This window comes from Pecten maximus, chromosome 10, assembly GCF_902652985.1.
Source record: "Pecten maximus chromosome 10, xPecMax1.1, whole genome shotgun sequence".
Classification (NCBI taxonomy): domain Eukaryota; kingdom Metazoa; phylum Mollusca; class Bivalvia; order Pectinida; family Pectinidae; genus Pecten; species Pecten maximus.
The window spans coordinates 9,446,970-9,470,338 of record NC_047024.1 but is presented as its reverse complement, the minus strand read 5'-3'; the positions used below and the strand labels follow the sequence as shown (position 1 = coordinate 9,470,338).

The 23,369-nt window shown below is 38.4% G+C and overlaps 2 protein-coding genes and 1 long non-coding RNA gene across 6 annotated transcripts; all 3 read right to left on the bottom strand.

The window, feature by feature from the left end:
* Positions 1-2,654: 2,654 nt before the first annotated feature.
* Positions 2,655-6,362, bottom strand: LOC117335982. The gene has a single exon (XM_033896283.1). It carries the CDS (start codon positions 6,360-6,362, stop codon positions 2,655-2,657), a length of 3,708 nt encoding a protein of 1,235 aa, XP_033752174.1.
* A 377-nt stretch (positions 6,363-6,739) lies between these two features.
* Positions 6,740-7,953, bottom strand: LOC117336213. The gene is made up of 2 exons (XR_004534554.1): positions 7,782-7,953; positions 6,740-7,248 (listed from the first exon to the last, which is right to left on the bottom strand). It is a non-coding gene; the product is annotated as an uncharacterized LOC117336213 (long non-coding RNA).
* Positions 7,954-8,890: 937 nt separating this feature from the next.
* On the bottom strand, positions 8,891-22,824 carry LOC117336211. 4 transcript variants are annotated; one of them, XM_033896665.1, is made up of 8 exons: positions 22,605-22,824; positions 18,709-19,089; positions 17,967-18,075; positions 12,618-12,734; positions 10,893-10,999; positions 10,690-10,766; positions 10,404-10,587; positions 8,891-9,737 (listed from the first exon to the last, which is right to left on the bottom strand). In XM_033896665.1, exons 2-8 carry the CDS (start codon positions 19,043-19,045, stop codon positions 9,607-9,609), a joined length of 1,062 nt encoding a protein of 353 aa, XP_033752556.1. In that variant the 5' UTR covers positions 19,046-19,089; positions 22,605-22,824; the 3' UTR covers positions 8,891-9,606. The 4 variants fall into 4 exon arrangements, with proteins under 4 accessions (XP_033752556.1, XP_033752557.1, XP_033752558.1 ...); XM_033896666.1 differs by having other exon boundaries at positions 10,414-10,587; XM_033896667.1 differs by lacking the exon at positions 12,618-12,734.
* Between the last annotated feature and the right edge of the window lie 545 nt (positions 22,825-23,369).

Sequence of the window (23,369 nt, the reverse complement as noted above, 5' to 3'; positions counted from 1 at the left end):
AAGTTATAGTGCTCACAAGATCCAATAGTTATAAACTACAAGGGCAATAACTCTGCAAGTTAAAATTGAATCAGTGTGGTTGTTGAACTTGTCAAGAGATCTTATTGGTATTGGGTTCCATGCATATCGAGTTTCAAGAAAAACTTGTATTTAGTCAAGTTATCATGATCGCAAGAAAAAATATGGGGTTATTGAAACATTTGCTTGTCAGTTGACAGGGTTATTAAGGCCTTTTTAGGTCATCTGACCCAAAGTGTCAGAACGACTTAAAACCATTGTACTGCGTCCGTCGTCACCTGCCATTAAACTTTTACTTTCAAAACACTAATCCTCCTTAACAACAAAGTGGATGTGGGGGCCACAAAAAGGGGAACTTTGGTGAATTTTTGCTTTAAAACCCTTCTCCTTAATCATTGTGTGGATTACATCCAAACTTAAACTTAGTGTGAAACATCACTTAGGGAGGGCGATCTTATTAGCTCACCTGCCCGAAGGTCAAGTGAGCTTATGAGGTGGCCCTGCATCCATTGTCCGGCCATCCGGCTTCAACTTTTCCATTTAAACAACTTCTTCTCAATAACCAAAAGGCCCAGAGACCTAATATTGGGCCTGTAGCATGCTGGGGTGAAGGGCTACCAAGTTTGTTCAAATGAATAAAGTTGACCTTCATTCAAGATCACAGGGGTCAAAAAGGCTAAAATCTTTAAACAACTTCTTCTCAATAACCAAGAGTCCCAGGGAATTGATATTTGGTCGGTAACATGCTGGGGTTAAGGGCTACCAAGTTTGTTCAAATGAATGACCCTGACTCTCATTCAAGGTCACGTCCGTTAAATATGCTTAAATCTTTAAATGACTTCTTCTTAATAACCAAGAGTCCCAGGGAGTTGATATTGGGTCGGTAACATGCTGAGGTTAAGGGCTACCAAGTTTGTTCAAATGAATGACCTTGACCTTCATTCAAGGTCACAGGGGTCAACAAGGCTAAAATATTTAAACAACTTCTTCTCAATAACCAAGAGTCCCAGGGAGTTGATATTGGGTCTGTAGCATGCTGGGGTTAAGGGCTACCAAGTTTGTTCAAATGAATGACCCTGACTCTCATTTAAGGTCACGTCGGTTAAGTTTGCTTAAATCTTTAAATGACTTCTGAATAGCCAAAGTGCCGAGAGACATTATATTGGCCCTGTAGCATGCTTTCAAATAACTGCAGGATCCATATATGAAAAGATCACTGCATTGCAGGTGAGCGATTCAGGCCCAATGGGGCCTTGTTTTTGGTCACCTAAGATGAAGTCTCAAGTGGCCTATTCTAACCGCCTTTTGTCCGTCGTCCTTCCGTAAACAGTTTCCATTTTCGCCTTCTCCTAAACAACTGAACCAAATTAAATGTTTGGCAGGAAGCTTCCATGGCCAAAGATCAACCAAAATTGTGAATTATTATATGGTCCCAACCCCCTCAGGGGCCTGAGGAGCAGGGTCAAAAAGAGTCAAATTGACTAAATTTCAAAAAAATTCTTTTCAACTCCCAGATATGCTAGAATCAATTACTCTTCACAGATAGAAAGGTCTTAAGGTCCTTTACCAAAATTGTGAATTTTATGACCCTGAGGTCTTGTGTTTGAGGGGGTAAATTTTACTATACTTTATATATATATACAGGGAAATCACATTTTTGAGCATTATTTGTTCCACTTGCCATTGGAAATAATACAAACTTGGTTACAATTATCAGTATGGGATGCCTGTTGTAAACTACATGTATATTGGCACTGACTGACCCCCAGGGGCTTATGAGCAGGGCCAAAAAGGGTCATTCATATATTAACTGAAATTTCAAGAAACATCTTCTCAAGACCTAAATAAGGTAGATTAGTACTCTTCATAGATGGAAGGGTCTTAGGGTGCTTTACCAAAATTGTGAATCTCATAACCCTGGGGTCTCACGTTTGCCCTGGGGAGGATTAGATAACAGCTCGATGGTATGTACATGTTGGCCCTGACTGACCCCCTGGACTGATGGGCAGGCCTAAAAGGGTCAATTAAATTAACTTAAATACATGTATTTCAAACCTCAGTTGACTATAAAGCCCATGAGCCTCTTGTATATAAATGAGGCTGGTCCAACCCCTGGGGACAATGGGACGGGGTCCAAAAAGGGGAACTTTGCTAAAACTTTGCTTTAAAACTCTCTATCATAAACCTGGAGTGGATTACAACCAAATTTGGTGCAAAACATCCTAGATGGAGGGCAATCATGTTTTTATAAAAATGAAGCTGGTGTGACCACTGGGGCCATTGGGGTGGGGCTCCAAAACCCTACTTATCTTTCATAACCTTGAGTGAATTGCAACCAATTTGGTGCGAGACATCACTGGGGAAGGCCAATCATATTTTATATCATTGAGGTTGGTGTGACCCATGCTGTAATTTTGCTTTCTTTAAATCATGATTTTAAAATTGTCAGATGACCATTAAGGGCCATGGCCCTCTTGTCTTGAATAATCGACTGTTTATTATCAAACCTTTGCTAGAGAGGTCGACTGGTTTATTGAAATCTTTGCATGTGTAACGTGGGACAAGCGAGGTTGTTCTCCAGTTGGGGAAAAGAAAACTCAATAACGGATATGTACAACAATAGTAAATTTATATACTTATATACACAACACAACACAAATCAGATGTTCTGTCCAGGTCTTTGTATACATCAAGATGTCGTCGATGAAGTTCTCAACGTTTGCTATGCCCATCAGCAGCTTCCTCATCAATCTGCTGAACGTTGCAGGTGCATTGACTAAACCAAAAGGCATGACCTTAAACTGGAATAGTCCTTGAGGAGTAGAAAAAGCAGTCATCTCCTTTGCTCTGTCCGTCATTGGCACTTGCCAATACCCCTTTGTAAGGTCAAGCTTCGAAAAATAGAAACATCCCGCAAGTCTGGCGAAAATTTCCTCGGTGTTGGGCATAGGTTCTGCATCGAAGACCGTTACCTTATTCAAGCTCCTGAAATCTATACAGAACCTATTACTACCATCCTTCTTCTTGACCATAACGACTGGTGCAGAATATGGTGATGTGGATGGTTCTATAACATCCATCTCAAGCATACTTTCCACTTCTTCCTTGATTATGCTCTTCGTGTGAAAAGGAAGTGGGTATGGCCTAACTCTCACAGGATCATCTGTCGTTGTGAAAATGTCATGACTTGCTAGGTTGGTTCTCCCAGGTTTATCCGTCAAAACATCCTTAAAGTTCGATAGAAGCGTATCCACATCATTCCTCTGTTCAGTGGCGAGATGCTCAGAAACATTGACATCTTCCATTCCTTCTTTCCCTGCTCGCACTGGAAATGATTCCAACTCTCGATGACATTCTGGTTCCAACTCATCCTCATGCACTACAGCTGCGGTTACACAGCATAAGACTCCTCCAATACTTCCCGCTCCTTCCACATCTTTCTTGAAGTACTTCTTCAGCATATTGACATGAAATGTCTTCTTCTTGCCTACCATGTCTACTTCATAGTCCATTGGACCCTTTTTCGCCGTCACACTGTACGGACCCCTCCACTGCATCAGCAGTTTGTTGGTTTTCGTTGGAAGTAGTATAAGTACTTTGTCGTCGACATCAAGCTGTCGATCCTTGGCCTTTCTGTTATAGTACTTCCGTTGGCTGATCTTCGCTGTTCTCAGCTGTTCTTTTGCCAGTTCACAGGTCTCATCTAATCTCTCACGAAGGTCCATCACATACTGATAAGTTGTTTTAACTTCGTCATCTGGTACTTCCTTCGTCCATAGTTCTTTCAAAATCATGATCGGACCTCTTATCGTTCTCCCATATAGCAGCTCAAACGGTGAGAACCCTAAACTCTCTTGGGGAACTTCCCTGTAGGCGAAAAGCAAGGCGTTCAAATACTTGTCCCAATCTTTTGGCCTCTCGGAACACATACGACGTAACATCTGTTTGAGTGTTCCGTTGAATCTTTCTACGAGCCCGTTGCACATGGGGTGATATGGGGTCGTAGTCAGGCGACGAATGGACAAAAGACGGCTGACCTCCCTCATCATCTGGGAAGTGAATTGCGCTCCTTGATCGGTTAGCATCTCCGATGGTACACCAACTCTGCTAAAGATGTCGACCAAGGCTTCTGCCACTCTCTCCGTTTCTATCCCTCTGAGAGCTACCGCTTCTGGATAACGTGTTGCGTAGTCCACAACGGTGAGGATGTAGCGATTCCCTCTGTCTGTTGCGGGTTGCAACGGTCCAACCAAGTCTACAGCTATCCTCTTAAATGGGGTATCGATCAAAGGCATCGAACCTAACGGCGCTTTGGTAATCCTCCCTTTTGGTACCGTTCTCTGGCACACATCACATGACCTGCAGTAACGAACGACATCCGATTGCAATCCCGGCCAAAAGAACTCTGTCAAGACACGGTTAGTAGTCCGCTTCGCTCCTTGATGTCCTGCCATGATCGAATCATGCGCTAGTTTTAGTACAGCCTGACGGAACTTGCGAGGTACCACCAACTGACGAAATGTCTTGCCATTTGAGACCTTAGGGCTGTGGAATTTCCTGTACAGTAGACCTTTGTGATAGTACACCTCTGACTTACCACCGTCGTTCCTTTCTACGATATTCCCATCATCAGCTAGCTTCCTAACTTTGCTCAGTGACTCATCATCCTGTTGCTCTTTCTTCAAGTCATCCACGTCCCCTACGTCTAACACATGAGACACCTTCAACGGTTTATAACTTTGCTGTCTTCGATGACATTGTGCCCTCGTCTCCACAGCTAGCATAGTCTCCTGGGTCCGTTTCCAGCTTCCATCTGGCTGATCAGGTGGTCTGGCCCCATCCACATTGCCAATTATCAAATCGTAGAGAGGAGTGTCAAGTACCCAAGCATTCACTGCTCCCGTAAGATATGGCGTATCAACTTCCACTTCAGCGATCGGAACTTGTATCCGGGATCCATCTGCTAAAGAACATAGCTGGTTCTTTTCCGTCATTTGCGTAGAATTCACCAAACTCCTTCTCACAACAACCCCACTACAACCACTATCTCGCAAGACAGTCACGAAGTGTTCTCCAATACATCCTCTTACTACCGGCATACTCGTAGCTACAGATAAATCAGCGCTGCAAGACTTACTCAGCTCCGGAGTGTTTGTATCAACAGCACACGACGAGCTATCCATAGGTTTCCATCCTTGGTTTTTGCGCTTTCCTCTTCCTTTCCCAGTTACAGAAGCCTGTCCCTTACTTACCACGGCTCTGGACTCTGTTGTCTGTATGTTGCCTTTCGTCTCAACAGTTCTTGTCATTCCAGCTACCCGGTTTCCAGACTTCTTGTTTGGGCATTCAAAAGATTTGTGTCCTGGTTGGAGGCACTTAAAACATACTGGACCCTTCGCAAAAGAGTTTCCTTTCTTATCATTGGTCTTGATGTCCAAAGGGTTAGCGTTGTGTTGCTTGTCACCAGGTCTCGCCGGTCGTGCCATCATCACATTTGTCTTGGTTCCTCTTGCCTCGGCAAACTGATCCGCAAATCTCGCCATCTCTTGCATAGACTTTGGAACACGCTCCCTGAGAAATAATGCGAGATCCTTTCCACAGCAGTGCAGGAACTGATCCCTCACCATTAAATCCTTCAGATCATCATATGTCTTCGGTGTGTTCGTCATCTCAACCCATTTCTGCAAATATCCGTCTAACCTTATCGCAAATTGACAAAAGGTTTCGCCAGGCTCTGGTCTCTCTGATCTGAAGCTTTTCCGAAATCCCTCTTCAGTTTTCTCAAACCTCCTTAAGAGTGCTTTCTTCAGAGTATAAAAATTCAAAGAATCCTCGACTGACAGACGAGTAAAAACGTCTAAAGCTCTTCCCTTCAATAAAGCTCCTAGATTAGCTCCCCATTGCTCTTGCGGCCATCGTTGCGCTGATGCGTACCGAACAAATCGTTCTATGTAGGCGTCGATATTGTCCTTACCTTCCTCAAAGGATGGAAGCTTAGGTCCCCTAGCACCTCTAAACTCATGTTGGTGTTGAACGTAATCTGTCACATTGGTACCTTCTGCAGAACCCGCCTGAAGCAACTCCATTTTCCTTCTGTGTTCCCTTTCGGCACGTGCTTCCTCTCGGTCGTCTCGTTCCTTTGCTAACTTATCCAGTTCAATGGCAGTTCCTATTCTAATTTTCTCTAATTGCATTGTCTCGTCTGCCTCAGCTTTCTTCCTTTCTCTTTCTGCTTCTCGTTCATCTCTTTCTCGGGCTTGTTCTGACTTCACAAAACTCTGAAGCTCTGTATCTTTATAACCCAAATCCTTTCCAATCTCCGTCAACTCCTTAATCGACGTCATGGTGATGAACAAACAGGGGGAAACAATCAAAGAAGAATGACAAAATAAGACTGCACACACAAACAGCACAGGGTAATACTTACCACACCGGCTCCGCTTTGTCCTTTGGAACTCCCCAGTTCTCGTACTTACCTGTATCATGTAGAACCGTCCAGATAAGTAACAACGGTAAATAATACTTACAACCCAAAGACAAATTCCTGTACCAAGAAATATCCCTAGGAATGTTTTTCTTACATTACCATAAAGCGTTATAGGTATTCTAATCCCTACAGAGACAAACGTGGCTTATCCCACCGCTGCCACCAATTTTGTAACGTGGGACAAGCGAGGTTGTTCTCCAGTTGGGGAAAAGAAAACTCAATAACGGATATGTACAACAATAGTAAATTTATATACTTATATACACAACACAACACAAAATACAGCAAGATAACTACAAATGTTCATGTCACACTCTCACATCTTACACACACTTAACAATGTCTCTGCACATGTCTCCTATGCTCCAGAAAAACACTAGGTGGAGATCAGCTGCATTTATATAGGACACCAGTCTGTTGGTCTGATGTTTACCCACGTGTTGCAATATCCTATACAAAAAAATCACAGACTAAATAACACTTTGTCTGTCTGCACAGCCTCCTACACGGACGGCTGATATCATCGAATGAATGATGAATGTAGATATATTGTCAATCACTGACATATGAGAACCCGCCGTCAGATCTATCTGGGTCTCCATAATTCGGCAAATGGTGCCTTGTCCTCAACATAGGGCTTTTATTTACTGAAGTCCAGTATGGCAGCATCTGGTCCTGTAATATGACTCAGGCGGTTTTGACCATCCGGCTTCACCTCGAGCTCTCTCCAGTCCACATTATTGCTGTGGAAACATAAACACACTTGCTACACACAAATACACAACCACGCATATTGCTAATTTATATAATATTACACCTACTTTCAAAGTATACATTTCAAATATTATTTCTAAAATGTATCATGAATACCATAAATATGGCATGAATAATGAATACAATTATAGGAAATGTAATATTGACACTTTTTACCCCGAAAAAGTGCTGGTCCATGTATCAACTTAATCATACAAAAACTAACCTTACGATCCCTATGGGTTTCCATACAATAAAATTTGATTATAAAGTCATATTAAATATACAAATAACCTAAATACCTTCCAAATATCTAATATACATGTTTATATTTGAAAGTACGATTGAACAAATGTATATAAATAAATTACAAGTTACAAATCAGTGAACGATATGCATGATTGGACCGCACGTTGACATAATGCATGAACAACATTCCAAGGTAAAATAACCCCTATTTACACAAAATAAACGATGATTATCCAATATATATATAATTACTAACTGATAAAACAATACTTACCACAGACTGTAAGGTTTCTGTGCCCGTATAATGTTAAAATATCTCAAATGCGTCGACACGGCCTGTTAGAACACTGTCATGGCTCCTGCTCGTGCGCGCTCACTCACCCTCTACGGAACATCCGTTACGCCATACAGATAGTAACAACACGTCACAATATATACAGACACACATGACAAATATACAAATACAAGCGATTGTGACAGCATGTACATTGACTGGTTTATTGAAACCTTCATTTGAAAACTTAACTAGGTCATTGACATCTTTGGCGACATTGACTGAGTTATGGAAGTTTTCACTTGAGATGCTGACTAGTTTTTTGAAGCCCTTGCTTGAAAATTTGATTGGGTTATTGAAATCTGTGGCTAGATATTGACTGGGTTATTGAAACCTTTCCTTGGATGTTGACTGGCTATTGAAACCCTTGCTTGGAAGTTGACAGGGTTATTGAAATCTTTGCTTGGAAGTTGACTGGGTTATTGAAACCCTTGCTTGGCCGTTGACTAGGTTATTGAAACCCTTGCTTGGCCGTTGACTAGGTTATTGAAACCTTTACTTGGTTTTTCACTGGGTTGTTGAAACCTTAGATTGGACATTGACTGGGTTATTTTAACCTTTGTTTGGATGTTGACTGGGTTATTTTAACCTTTGTTTGGATGTTGACTGGGTTATTTTAACCTTTGTTTTGATTTTGACTTGGTTGTTGAAGGTTTTATTTGAGATGTTGACTGGGTTATTAAAACCTCCAAATTTGTAGGAGAAGCTGACTTTGTTACTTAAGTCTTTACTTGAGAAGTTGAATGAGTTATTTTTGAAGAATGAAGTTATATTAAATTATTTCAGGAAAGTTTTGCAAAATCAACAAAGGACCTAGTTCTACATAATGTGGTGTCGAACAAGAATCGGGTCAAGATACAATGCTTGTAAACAATAGTGTAAACAATAGTGTATCAAGTTCCCTAACATTTGGATAGGAAATGATGACAGTAGGTAATTACATGATATATCAAAGTACCTATGACAGAGGCTACAGGTAATTCTATAACTTGATCTGGTGATATACATATGTATATAAATATAAATATACAAAAAAATTGACATCAAGCTGAATAATGAACATTCTGTTTATTAAAACATATAAATATATAAAAGATAATAAAACATGGCTGACTGTAACAAATGTTAATGGTTTATTGTATAGGTCTATCTCAATTAAGTTGATATGTGGTCACAACCCTGACTTTCTTACGGTTACCTGCCTACTTCAACAAGAATTAAAGCTATGCAAGTTATTAACAATATAACAAGTAATATTTAAAACTGTCAAAAATGTATCAAATACATGTAATGTACAAACAATAAAGCGATTACATGCCATACATGAAATAGTAACTTATATTAAAACTTTAAGTTTAAACCAGGAAACCAAAATTATTATTTACAAATATAAAAATTATCTTTTGCAAATTGAAGATTTTTTTTAATGATGCCCGTTTCCTAATAAGCTGAAATACACTTATAACTATGATGAATGTTAAATATAAGATCTTGTTAAAAAAAGAAGACAAAAAGTTATGGCATACTATCCTGTTCAGAAATCTCCGGACAATTTGACTGTTTCAATACAAAAACTTATGGCATAAGATCCAGTCCAGGAATCTTCAAACAATTTGATTGTTTCAAGACAAAAACATATGGCAAACCATCTGGTCCAGGAATCTTCAAACATTTTGATTGTTTCAAGACAAAAGTTTATGGCACAATTAATGTTGTAAAAGTGTCTACGAACAGTCTCTATAAAATACTAGAGGGTGATATGGAGTCAAGAATCATGGTTACAGACAACTTTCAAAAGCAGGAGTATTTGTTTGATGATTTCTGTCTCGTGGGCTTTGTGTACTAAATGGCCTCCTCTCTCAAACAAGAGGACTCGCCTATAGCAGCTATTATCATCTGAAAAGGACAACATTGATGACATTAGTATACCAAACATTTACATTAATTTGCTTTTCAATAAATACACAGTAACAGGTATAAATGTATATACTATCAAATTCAAAACAAATCATAACTTGTGTTCTGTCTTGTTGGGAAAAGGAAGAGATAGCAAGATTAAGGTTTTAATTTTTACGTTTGTGTTGGCCCATATTGAAAATCTGTGTTTAGCTCAGTTTCTCAAAGGCACGGTATTGGTTCTGTAGAAACCAGATTTGGAGTATGGATAAACATAAGAGATTTAGAAAACTAACTTATAGCTTATAATAATCAAATTCCTTTTGTTGGCCCAGATGTTCGTCTCATAGAGTCTTAATGGGGTTGAAAATTAGAGGGAAATATTTGTTTATTATATAAAGTACAGATTAAGAAGAATTCAAGAAGTTGTTTAAAGATTTTAGCATATTTGACCCCTGTGACCTTGAATGAGGGTCAAGATCATCCATTTGAACAAGCCCTTCATCCCAGCCTGCTACAGACCTAATATCAGGTATATGGGCCTTTTGGTTATCATAAAGAAGTTGAAAATGTCGTTTTCCTGCTTCTTCAACAGATAATAATGTAATGTTTATTAGTTTTGAGGAGTTGAAACAGTTCAAAAGTAAAATTCAGACAAAAACTTACATTTCCCTACAGAATCGCCAATAGTGACAGAGTCGCCTCTGTACTCGGTTATCTCCCCTTCCTCGATTCCCATATGATGTGCCATCTCCATGGAAAAGTTCCACTCTGCAATCTTATCATTCCGAGTAATCGCCATAACAAATGGGTGTTTCTTACAGGCAGCAGATTCAGCATAGGCCTGCATCTAAAGGAAATTGAAAAATTGAATTTAATATAAATGTATATCACATAACAATAATATTTTTTCAATTATGAAGGTTTCAGGTGAGTAGAAAAAAAGTATTACCTTGTTAAAATCAGCATATCTTGCACTTTCCACAGCTATGGGGAGTGATGCAAATACTTCTTCATGCACCACAAATCCTACAGGAAATGAAGTTATCACTTCGATGAAATTTTCAAATACGACATCTGTCTGATGATGGTTGGCTTGAAATTAACAATACAAAATTCAATGTACTTTGAATGTCATAGTGAATTCAGACTTACCAAAAATCTTGTAAATGAATGGAAGACATTTGTAAACTGCTGAGTGGAGATATGAGTTCCTCAGGATTGCTGCTAACATTTTGATAGCCACAAATGGACGGAGACTTCTGTAAATCAATTGGTATATATTAGTGTTACTCCTAACAGTTTAATTATTGCATATCTGTTGATTGGAGGAAAGTTTTTTCAGAAAAAAGGCTTTACTTTTTTATTACAGTGTGTGATACTCTCCCTTAAGGTAACAGTAGGTGAAATTAAAATTACAGTATGATACATCAGGAAATATTTACACAATGACCAATTACATCTCTTCCAAAGGTCAGTACGGCCCTGTTTTATGTCTGATAATGACACACTGTCCTCCATAATTATCAACCAAATTTCAAAGATTGCAGCCACCTCAAATTACAATCCTTTGACCTGATTGTCTGGATCATTACCAAGTGAGGTTCAATTTCCACCAACTTCACAATATCATTACAAAACATTGAACAGTTTAGAGATATTGAAATTGATTTTGACACTTGGTCAGTTAATTTTTGTAAATGAAAATTTTATTTATTTTACAACAAGTGCGAAACAAGTAATATCAACTATCAAATACTTTTCTTATTGCTACAAACTTGACCTTTGACTCCATGACCTTGATGTCCTTTGGACACTCTAACCTTGATCATTGTCATTTTACTTAAATGACTATTACTACATTTGGGGAGTGAACCAATTTTCATACACAAAAATAGAGGAAAACCCCTTGAACCCAATCGGCTGTATATTAAAAACTGATGTCAAATTTCTTCTTTTTTTTTTCTTTTTTTCAATTTAACCTTTGAACTTCACCTGTGACCTTGAACTTAATAAAATCATATAGTGACTCAATAATATAGTGACCTACAAAATGTATGCTACTCCAATCTACAATATATAACATTAAAGGGTAATTTGACCTTTGATCCTAATTATAAGTATTCAGTTTCTACCTTTTTGCAAATCCTTATTTTTTCATTTTGATTTCTACTGGTATCAATTTCAAACCTTTGGGCATTCTGACGTTGAAATTATGGAAGTACAGATTTACTTTAATAATGAGATGTCACTTTTTATTTCCAATTATACCTTGACCTTAATTTGTAGTGGGTCTGATGTCCCCTCAAATTCTTAATGTGTAAAGTTTGATGACAACAGTATGATTGGGTCATTAGTAATTTGATTTTTAGTCATGAAACATAGCACCACCATTTGGTCATAAATCTCTACTACCATTTCATTGTGTAAATGAATTTGTTCACATAAGCAGAGTTAACTCTTTTCTGCAACTCAGGTTTTAAAACTATAAGTCAATACACATGAACTAGTTTTAAATAAGTTTACTAATGATCTCAAAATATTTAGAGAATTAATATCTGTTTCACATGTAAAATTCACAAAATATCTTTCATGTAAATGATTTAATACTAATTGAGGTTTTCAAAAATGCCTTTATATTGCCTCAAGCCACAATTATACTTCAGGGTTGATGTACACAAATGAAGTACATAAGGAAATTTCAGGATTGTTACTAAATATTTTTTTCCTGACTTTGATTTCAATATAGATGTGTACAATATTTATTCTAAATAAATTTTTTTTGACATAGTTTCCATTTGTAAATCTTTTTTCTGATATTTCCTTGGTCATAACAAATTATTAGGTAAATTGACTGAGGTCTGAAGACTTTATACTCACCGATGTTGTCGTTTTGCAAGAGGGTTTAGAAAAACAGATGATTTGACAAGATGAAGGTCAGATGCTGCCTTGTAGCTCAGCCAGGTCCCTGCACTATGACCCATCAGCACATCGACCCTGTCAGGCAGATGTACATTACATGTGTATCAAATCAAGATTTCATCTGAAGGCAATGTCAGAGATGAGTACAGCACATTTTAAATGCTCTATCATCAAATGAATGTGTTCCATTAGCAATGTCGGTAAATACTAAACAGTATGTCTCAAAGACATATTTCATTACTCGGGTAATTCATAATAATCCTAGATTTTCATAATACATTTTAACAGAAAGGTACAGTTAACTGAAACAAGAGGCCCATGGGGCCTGTATCGCTCACCTGGTTGGATTAGACCAAATGTCAAAATAATGTTCATATTCAATTTGTTTTATTTGTAAATCTCAAACAATGCTATATATGGTTATAGTGTGGGAATCCGAACTGCTTTAAAGATTAATGAAGTCCAGACTCTCTAAGGTCTGAAAGACCTCAAGAATTGTTTTTAGAACATGCATTCATCACTTTATGACTAGTAGTGATTTAAAGGAATTACCTCTATTTCACCTATTGGGCCCCGCCCCTTTGGGGTAAAAGTCACCATTTATGCAAAGTCTGTTTCCCTTCCACAAAGGATGTTTCTGACCAAATTGGGTTCAAATCCATTCATAACTTTATGACTAGTGGCGATTTAAAAGAATTACCTCTATTTCCCCTATTGGGCCCCGCCCCTTTGGCCCCTTTGGGGTCAGAGCCACCATTTATGCAAAATCTGTTTCCCTTCCCCCAAGGATGTTTCTGACCAAAATGGGTTCAAATCAATTCATAACTTTATGACTAGTAGCGATTTAAAGGAATTACCTCTATTTCCAGTATTGGGCCCCGCCCCTGTGGCCCCTTTGGGGTCAGAGCCACCATTTATGCAAAATCTGTTCCCCTTCCCCCAAGGATGTTTCTGACCAAATTGGGTTCAAATCAATTCATAACTTAATAACTAGTAGAGATTTAAAGGAATTACCTCTATTTCCCCTATTGGGCCCCGCCCCTTTGGGGTCAGAGCCACCATTTATGAAAAATCTGTTTCCCTTCCCCCAAGGATGTTTCTGACCAAATTGGGTTCAAATCAATTCATAACTTTATGGCTAGTAGCAATTTAAAGGAATAACCTCTATTTCCCCTATTGGGCCCCGCCCCTTTGGCCCCTTTGGGGTCAGAGCCACCATTTATGCAAAATCTGTTCCCCTTCCCCCAAGGATGTTTCTGACCAAATTGGGTTCAAATCAATTCATAACTTCATAACTAGTAGCGATTTAAAGGAATTACCTCTATTTCCCCTATTAGGCCCCGCCCCTTTGGCCCCTTTGGGGTCAGAGCTACCATTTATGCAAAATCTGTTCCCCTTTCCCCAAGGATGTTTCTGCCCAAATTGGGTTCAAATCCATTCATAACTTTATGACTAGTAGCGATTTAAAGGAATTACCTCTATTTCCCCTATTGGGCCCTGCCCCTTTGGCCCCTCGGGGGTCAGAGTCACCATTCATGCAAAATCTGTTCCCCTTCTGCCAAGGATGTTTCTGGCCAAATCTGATCAAAATCCATTCATAACTTTTTGACTAGTAGCGATTTGAAGGAAATGTTGACGGACGACGGACGGACGACGGACGCTGCGCCATGACATAAGCTCACCGGACCTTCGGTCCAGGTGAGCTAAAAACAAGAGGCCCATGGGGCCTGTATCGCTCACCTGGTTGGATTAGACCAAATGTCAAAATAATGTTCATATTCAATTTGTTTTATTTGTAAATCTCTAACAATGCTATATATGGTTATAGTGTGGGAATCCGAACTGCTTTAAAGATTAATGAAGTCCAGACTCTCTTAGGTCTCAAAGACCTCAAGAATTGTTTTTAGAACATGCATGCATTCATCACTTTATGACTAGTAGCAATTTAAAGGAATTACCTCTATTTCCCATATTAGGCCCCGCTCCTTTGGCCCCTCGAGGGTCAGAGTCACCAATTATGCAAAATCTGTTCGCCTTACCCCAAGGATGTTTCTGACCAAATTGGGTTCAAATCCATCTATAACTTTATGACTAGTAGCGATTTAAAGGAATTACCTCTATTTCCCCTATTGGGCCCCGCCCCTTTGGCCCCTTTGGGGTCAGAACTACCATTTATGCAAAATCTGTGCCCCTTCCCCCAAGGATGTTTCTGACCAATTTGGGTTCAAATCCATTCATAACTTTATGACTAGTAGCGATTTAAAGGAATTACCTCTATTTCCCCTATTGGGCCCTGCCCCTTTGGCCCCTCGGGGGTCAGAGTCACCATTCATGCAAAATCTGTTCCCCTTCTGCCAAGGATGTTTCTGGCCAAATCTGATCAAAATCCATTCATAACTTTTTGACTAGTAGCGATTTGAAGGAAATGTTGACGGACGACGGACGGACGACGGACGCTGCGCCATGACATAAGCTCACCGGACCTTCGGTCCAGGTGAGCTAAAAACAAGAGGCCCATGGGGCCTGTATCGCTCACCTGGTTGGATTAGACCAAATGTCAAAATAATGTTCATATTCAATTTGTTTTATTTGTAAATCTCTAACAATGCTATATATGGTTATAGTGTGGGAATCCGAACTGCTTTAAAGATTAATGAAGTCCAGACTCTCTTAGGTCTCAAAGACCTCAAGAATTGTTTTTAGAACATGCATGCATTCATCACTTTATGACTAGTAGCAATTTAAAGGAATTACCTCTATTTCCCATATTAGGCCCCGCTCCTTTGGCCCCTCGAGGGTCAGAGTCACCAATTATGCAAAATCTGTTCGCCTTACCCCAAGGATGTTTCTGACCAAATTGGGTTCAAATCCATTCATAACTTTATGACTAGTAGTGATTTAAAGGAATTACCTCTATTTCCCCTATTAGGCCCCGCTCCTTTGGCCCCTCGAGGGTCAGAGTCACCATTTATGCAAAATCTGTTCCCCTTCCCCCAAGGACATTTCTGACTAAATTTGGTTCAAATCCATTCATAACTTTATGACTAGTAGCGACTCAAAGGAATTACCTCTATTTCCCCTATTGGGCCCCGCCCCTTTGCTCCCTCGGGGGTCAGAGTCACCATTTATGCAAAATCTGTTCCCCTTCCCCAAAGGAAGTTTCTGACCAAATTGGGTTCAAATCCATTCATAACTTAATAACTAGTAGCGATTTAAATGAATTACCTCCATTTTCCATATTGGGCCCCGCCCCTTTGGCCCCTCGGGGGTCAGAGCCACCATTTATGCAAAATCTTTTCCCCTTCCCCCAAGGATGTTTCTGACCAAATTGGGTTCAAATCCATTCATAACTTTATGACTAGTAGCGATTTAAAGGAATTACCTCTATTTCCCATATTGGGCCCCGCTCCTTTGGCCCCTCGGGGGTCAGAATCACCATTTATGCAAAATCTGTTCCCCTTCCCCCAAGGACATTTCTGACTAAATTTGGTTCAAATCCATTCATAACTTTATGACTAGTAGCGATTCAAAGGAATTACCTCTATTTCCCCTATTGGGCCCCGCCCCTTTGGCCCCTCGGGGGTCAGAGTCACCATTTATGCAAAATCTGTTCCACTTCCCCCAAGGATGTTTCTGACCAAATTGGGTTCAAATCCATTCATATCTTTATGACTAGTAGCGATTTAAAGGAATTACCTCTTTTTCCCCTATTGGGCCCCGCTCCTTTGGCCCCTCGAGGGTCAGAGTCACCATTTATGCAAAATCTGTTCCCCTTCTCCCAAGGATGTTTCAGACCAAATTAGGTTCAAATCCATTCATAACTTTATGACTAGTAGCGATTTAAAGATATTACCTCTATTTCCCCTATTGGGCCCAGCCCCTTTGGCCCCTCGGGGGTCAGAGCCATCATTTATGCAAAATCTGTTCCACTTCCCCCAAGGATGTTTCTGACCAAATTGGGTTCAAATCCATTCATAACTTTATGACTAGTAGCGATTTAAAGGAATTACCTCTATTTCCCCTATTGGGCCCCACTCCTTTGGCCCCTCGGGGGTCAGAGTCACCATTTATGCAAAATCTGTTCCCCTTCCCCCAAGGACATTTCTGACTAAATTTGGTTCAAATCCATTCATAACTTTATGACTAGTAGCGATTCAAAGGAATTACCTCTATTTCCCCTATTGGGCCCCGCCCCTTTGGCCCCTCGGGGGTCAGAGTCACCATTTATGCAAAATCTGTTCCCCTTCCCCCAAGGATGTTTCAGACCAAATTGGGTTCAAATCCATTCATAACTTTATGACTAGTAGTGATTTAAAGGAATTACCTCTATTTCCCCTATTGGGCCCAGCCCCTTTGGCCCCTCGGGGGTCAGAGTCACCATTTATGCAAAATCTGTTCCCCTTCTCCCAAGGATGTTTCTGACTAAATTGGGTTCAAATCCATTCATAACTTTATGACTAGTAGCGATTTAAAGGAATTACCTCTATTTCCTGTATTGGGCCCCGCCCCTTTGGCCCCTTGGGGGTCAGAGTCACCATTTATGCAAAATCTGTTCCCCTTCCCCCAAGGATGTTTCTGACTAAATTGGGTTCAAATCCATTCATAACTTTATGACTAGTAGCGATTTAAAGGAATTACCTCTATTTCCTGTATTGGGCCCCGCCCCTTTGGCCCCTTGGGGGTCAGAGTCACCATTTATGCAAAATCTGTTCCCCTTCTGCCAAGGATGTTTCTGGCCAAATTTGGTCAAAATCCAATAAGAACTTTTTGACTAGTAGCGATTTGAAGCAAATGTTGACGGACGACGGACGGACGGACGGACGACGGACGCTGCGCCATGACATAAGCTCACCGGACCTTCGGTCCAGGTGAGCTAAAAACTGATTATCAGAGTATAATTAATTTTTCTTTGTTTTCATGGTAAATACTCAAATGTGATTGGTCGAAAAATTCTTTTCATTCTTCTATGGAAATTCCGAGAATGGCACGAAAAATGTGACGTCACAATACAACAATTGACGTTGTGTATTGATTTGAGAAAAAAAATCCCATTTAAAACCAGTAAAATTGTACATAAAACATATTTTAATTTAGAAAATCATTTTCAAAAATTAATTATAAGCGTTGATGTTAATTATTTTTTAATTTCATCAGGGTATGAAACAAATTTTGTTTGCAAACTTCTGTAAGAATCCGCTACGCGGATTCATACAGTTTGCAAACAAAATTTGTTTCATACCCCGATGAAACTAAAAAAAATGACATCAATGCTTAAATAAAAGTACAGTCATACAATTTTATCAATACCTAGTGATTGCCAAGGCATCCAGTATGGTAGTCAGCATGTGATATTTCCCTTCTGTGCTGTAGTCAAGGCGGTATATATCCTGTCTAAGAAGTCTGCTTTTTCCATTTCCTGTAACATTAACAACCATTTAGAAAAGATTGCATTTCATTCATCTGAATATAAAAGAGGCCCAATGTGCCTGTGTTGCTCCCTGCTTATAATGCAAGTTTATCTAGGTCATTACATGGTGATGATAAACTGATTATCATTTTATTCATATGTAAGTCTAGACTAGGCTAAGTTTATTCATTTAAACAAATGTAGCCCTTCATCCAAGCATCATACATTCTTCTAATACCATGGCCTTAGCTTTCTTCCAACTTATTAAAAAACTAGAAAATGTCTGTAAGAAATAAATTTAACTTGAATTGGGAGATGGAAGAGCCTACTCTTGTTGCCAGATACTGGGAAGTTGGGAACTAATTTGATATTCTGTATAATATTGAACTATGTTCTGTATATTCTCAAATGAAATATTCTCTTAATCTAGTAGGTCAAGGTTCTTCATTTGGACAAACTTGGAAATTATGTAAATGGAAAATTTGATACCAGTGGGTATAACAAGTACTGCATACACTGACACTTGCCCTTCAGGCAGGCGAGCTAAAAATACAGCTAAAATAAATATTTCTTAGATTTTTATTTTATAAATTACAAATACAATTTACAATTAAGTGACCAAAACTTATAGTATAGGTTTACCGGGAAGGTCAAATCCAACCACCCTGATATTATGGCCTGCCAGTTTTCGTCCTATAACCTCAAAGTCCTGAGAGGTTCCAGGTTCCCCGTGGACAGCAAAAACAAGTGGAGTGTGGGGTGTCATATTGAATGGACGGACATCCCAAATACCAACATCTACGGTCATCCTCTCCCCAGGAGTTCGGGTTTGGAATGAGACCGGTAAGGTATAATATTGTTCATTGTCTAAGCTAGAAACAAGTCCTCTTGCTAATGCATGATTTTGAATTCTGTTGAAACATTTATTTCCCGTCAGGAGCAACCGTACTGGTACTGATGTAGAAATTCTTAACAGCATCTTTTTATTGTGTTGTAGATGTCTTCAAGGTGTGCTCACCATATCTTGAAAGAGAACATATGAAAAAAAATATCTCTGCTTCAACAATTCAATCTTTCACTTTTTAAACGAACATTAATGTTCGGTTATTGCAATCAAGAACTGGACTGAGAAATATGACCATATTTGGTAACCACATTCACCAATACGCCATCTACTGTCTGTTTCAATGAAATATGGCTGCCCTCATTGCCTTACGCTTCAAATAATTTACCTGCAAAAACATCTTCGTTTTATATAGTAGTTTTACCGAAAATATGGAAATATATTCAGTAGATGTTTTGAAGATGCATACGATTTGAGAAATGCATAACGCTAGCGAAATGTTAAGACTAAATGAACCTGAACTTTGCGAATAACTCCAGGTCAATATATTTATGTAAACAACTATTGCGCAGGCGCATTTGTCTCCGGATGTTTAGAAAGTTTTGCTCTTCCGTGTTCATTCCAAAACGGCTGACATTATAGCATAGGTCTGCAAATATGTCCGCGATTTACTTAAATGTGTAATATGTATATTCTAGAATGTTACATCATTATCAACTTGGTGTGTATTTCTATAATTTAGAGAAAGAAATATATCAATAACGGCATACGAGACGATACATTGTATCATACTATAGGTTACTGTACGTGTTAACGGTGTTTGCGAGAAAGAACTGTACATATGTATAGACTTACAATTAGGTGGCATTTGTGGTCAGGGTGACTGGTCATAGCGTTAACGTTGTCATCGATTTCCATATACCAATTTCCTTTGACGAAAATGACCAATAAATCAAATACAAATGATAATATCTTTTTATGTGCACGGGATTGCTTGTTGTAGGCGATACTTGGAACATATTTACTGTTGTAAGGGAGGTAACTGCAAGATTACGGAAATCAAAAGTTAAACCAATTTGATTGGTCGATTCTTCCACGACTTTGGCAGGGGGTTTACAATCGAAGTGACAGATTTCTTACGGCAATATTCAGATGATATCAACAATAACATTTTTGGATACGTGTGGTTGGCAGTTGTCATGTTTAAAATGAACAATTATATAGCTTGTTTTTATTTCGGCACAGACGAGAATATTTACTGAAACGGACCACACGTGAAGCGGACTTGGAAATACCAAAACGAAGAAAAATGGGGCTTAATTATAATATAAATTGGCATTATTTTCAGAGGATTGACCAATATATATGTTCTTCAATGCCTAATTGTATCATATATAAAATATTAGAGGTTTATTTGACCGAATTTTAAATTAATTATTCATTTGCGAATCGCGGCCCGATTGTCGTTAGAGTTGTATTACCGAAATGGCCGATAGTGGACCCAAAATCGATATTTTTACGAGAATTTTTTTTTCATTTACCTGGAAGTATTTTGAAATAATTTGAAAAATACTGAATTCACGACCAAATTTTCGATTGTGACGAACTACTGAGACGGTGTTAAGTTCATGTTAAGTCAATCTGATTAAAATCAGCTGTTACATGGCTACGTTTACTATGCACTACGTCTACTAGGTAAATTTTTTTAAAGACGGAAATCCGGATTATCTAAAAAACAAATGCAAAAATACTTGTGATATTCACTTAATTTGATATTCAGCCGTTAATTGTTATCTGTAGTTTTATAACTTCTGATATATTGTGATTGATACTCTATATAATATTGCTGTGGAACTTGTGTTATTTTTCAAACAAATTCATTTTAATAATTTGTTAATTTAGAATTTTCATCAAGTCATGATCAAGACTTGAAATTCTCACTACACCATACTTCAAACACGGAGTAATCAATGAATTGATAAACTGAAAATTGAAGTCAAGCAAATGAGTTAATATTTACCTTAAGTATTTTTTCAATATACAACAAATGTTCAGATGACTATTTGTGCCATGCTGTTACAAGATTTCAGTTACAATTCTAAAATTGAATTAGTATGTAAATATATGTTATCCTGTCAATATCCACAAAGCGAGTGTAGTCTACTGTACTCAAAGTCATGCCAGTAGATAGCGGTACATATACTTACTGCTTACATCTAGTGCTTACTTGTATGAACTATAAATTAATCAATAACAAAATGGTTCATATATTTCTATATATGACTTCACAAATTATGTGGTGTCTGAAGATCTGAATGAAGTTAATAAACGGTGTATTAAATTATTTTTATGAAATATTCAAGTCACAGATCATTCTCTTTTAAAAATATTGATTTTAGGTCCATTTTGGTAATTCAACTATGACGGCAATCAGGCCTCAAATGGCGAATTAAATACGTCTCGGTCAAATAAACCCCTAATATTTTACATATGATTAATTTTGACATTGGAGAACATATAATTGTGTCCATTCTCTAATATAAGCACTGGTAGAAAGTACAGAATAGAGCTTCATAAATATATTATCAAAATTACTAATTACCCCGGTAAATACAACATTTTACATAAACCTCCCATGACTGATGGTGAACTTAAACTTGCAAATCTCCTGTGTCATTCCAATTTTGATATGTGTAAATATATACACGTACGGTATATATATAGATATAGATATGGAATGATTCACAAATTTGCATACAGTTATGGAATCTTATAACACCCCATAAAAAGTTCTCTCCACATAAAGGATGTGATTTGTGCAATTACATTGCTCAACTGTGTGGTTCACTATGATTGGATGATCAACATTGGAAAGGGACAATAAATAGGGAATGTGTCATCCCATCGAATGGACTGTAACCTTTATCAGCTTTGAAGTTGAAAATGAAGCTTGAAGTTTTCTTTTCCTGTTTGCTGAATTATTTGATGAAGATAGTCTTTATATGGTTGTTATTCTTTATCACATTGTGTACAATACTGTAATTATACCAGAAGTATATCTATTCATATAAAGATTTATTAACATCAAATGATTCCTGAACAAAAGGAGTCAAGTTTTTTGTTTTGAAGTACCATACCTGCTTGAGTACAGTTTCAATAGGATACATTCCTAATGCGGGCCTTGATTAGCAGCTCTGGTTTTGGTTTTCAGTAGTTCTTTATGTGTGTTTCATCATATTAAGTTGAAATATGCTAACGATGGAACTAGCCTAAATTTAATGCATATTAGAAGTTGGCATCAATAAGGTCACAGAGTCCTGGCTGTATTATAACTGATGATGCCTTCCCGAAAGAAAGAAGACATATTTTATTTTCATCCATCCAAGATAGATCAACAAACTTCCAATTTCAATTAGGACCTTACAGAAACATGCATGTGTTCAATCATATCAGAACAGCTGCAAACATTTCAAATTATTTGCAATTAATTTCTAAACCAATATCAGTAAATTTATCAACTTTAAACTTAGAAGATTACTGATTTTGCATTAAACAATAATGTTCGTTTACAGTACTTCCAGTACTTTGATTTTTACTGTGTAGTCGAGTCGAGTAATATATGTGTTTATACGTAGCTAGGTCGGGGGATTTATTACATCAGAATAGCGGTAATATGATGGTTTGATATAACTACCAGCTTTAGAAGCGTTGTATGCAGTTGGTACGACGGCGTTCGCTGTTACAGGATAGATATAGCGCCTCTGTTATTCCGTTAGGTCGTATTTTCGCTCTCAGGCAGCCATGTTGGAACGTGTGTCGGGATGTAAACATAGTGCAGATTTCTCATTGGCTGAGCTCAACACCAGTAGCCAATCAAAATGGACCGCGGCTTATATAAGCCGGTGTTCCCGTATAGACGATCACGAATGCACTGTCAAAGTGAAAGTTGAAGTATTTTTCGCAACATGCCGTTTAAACTTAAAATTACATCCACACCTCATATTGATTGGGGTTGTTTAATCATACCTGATCAATTGAATTGTAAGAAAACTAACAAAAACACTAAAAAACACAGAATGAAGCCTTCGTGTCAGGCAGTGCAGACACAACGCGGGATCTGTAAACAATGTGACGTCATTGGAATGTACAAGTTGCAACAAAGTACAACAATGTATTTTTTACATGAATACACTAATGAGCAACAAAACGGGACGCAACATTAACCCACATGCGTATAAACACTCACACCAAACAAAGATACAACACGCATACACCACGATAGGAAATAATGTGTATTGTACAGCTTCTCACCTCGTCAGGTGCACTTAAGTGAATGATCTGTACAAAAGCATTATAAACACTCACACCAAACAAAGATACAACACTCATACACCACGATAGGAAATAATGTGTATTGTACAGCTTCTCACCTCGTCAGGTGCACTTAAGTGAATGATCT

Excerpts from the sequence above, each read along its gene's own strand:
- LOC117335982 (XM_033896283.1), bottom strand. The coding sequence starts at position 6,362 with ATGACGTCGATTAAGGAGTTGACGGAGATTGGAAAGGATTTGGGTTAT.
- LOC117336211 (XM_033896665.1), bottom strand. The coding sequence starts at position 19,045 with ATGCTGTTAAGAATTTCTACATCAGTACCAGTACGGTTGCTCCTGACG. Across the intron at positions 18,076-18,708 it reads GGTTGGATTTGACCTTCCCG|GAAATGGAAAAAGCAGACTT; the intron begins GTAAACCTATAC and ends TTAATGTTACAG. Across the intron at positions 10,588-10,689 it reads GATATGCTGATTTTAACAAG|ATGCAGGCCTATGCTGAATC; the intron begins GTAATACTTTTT and ends AATTTCCTTTAG.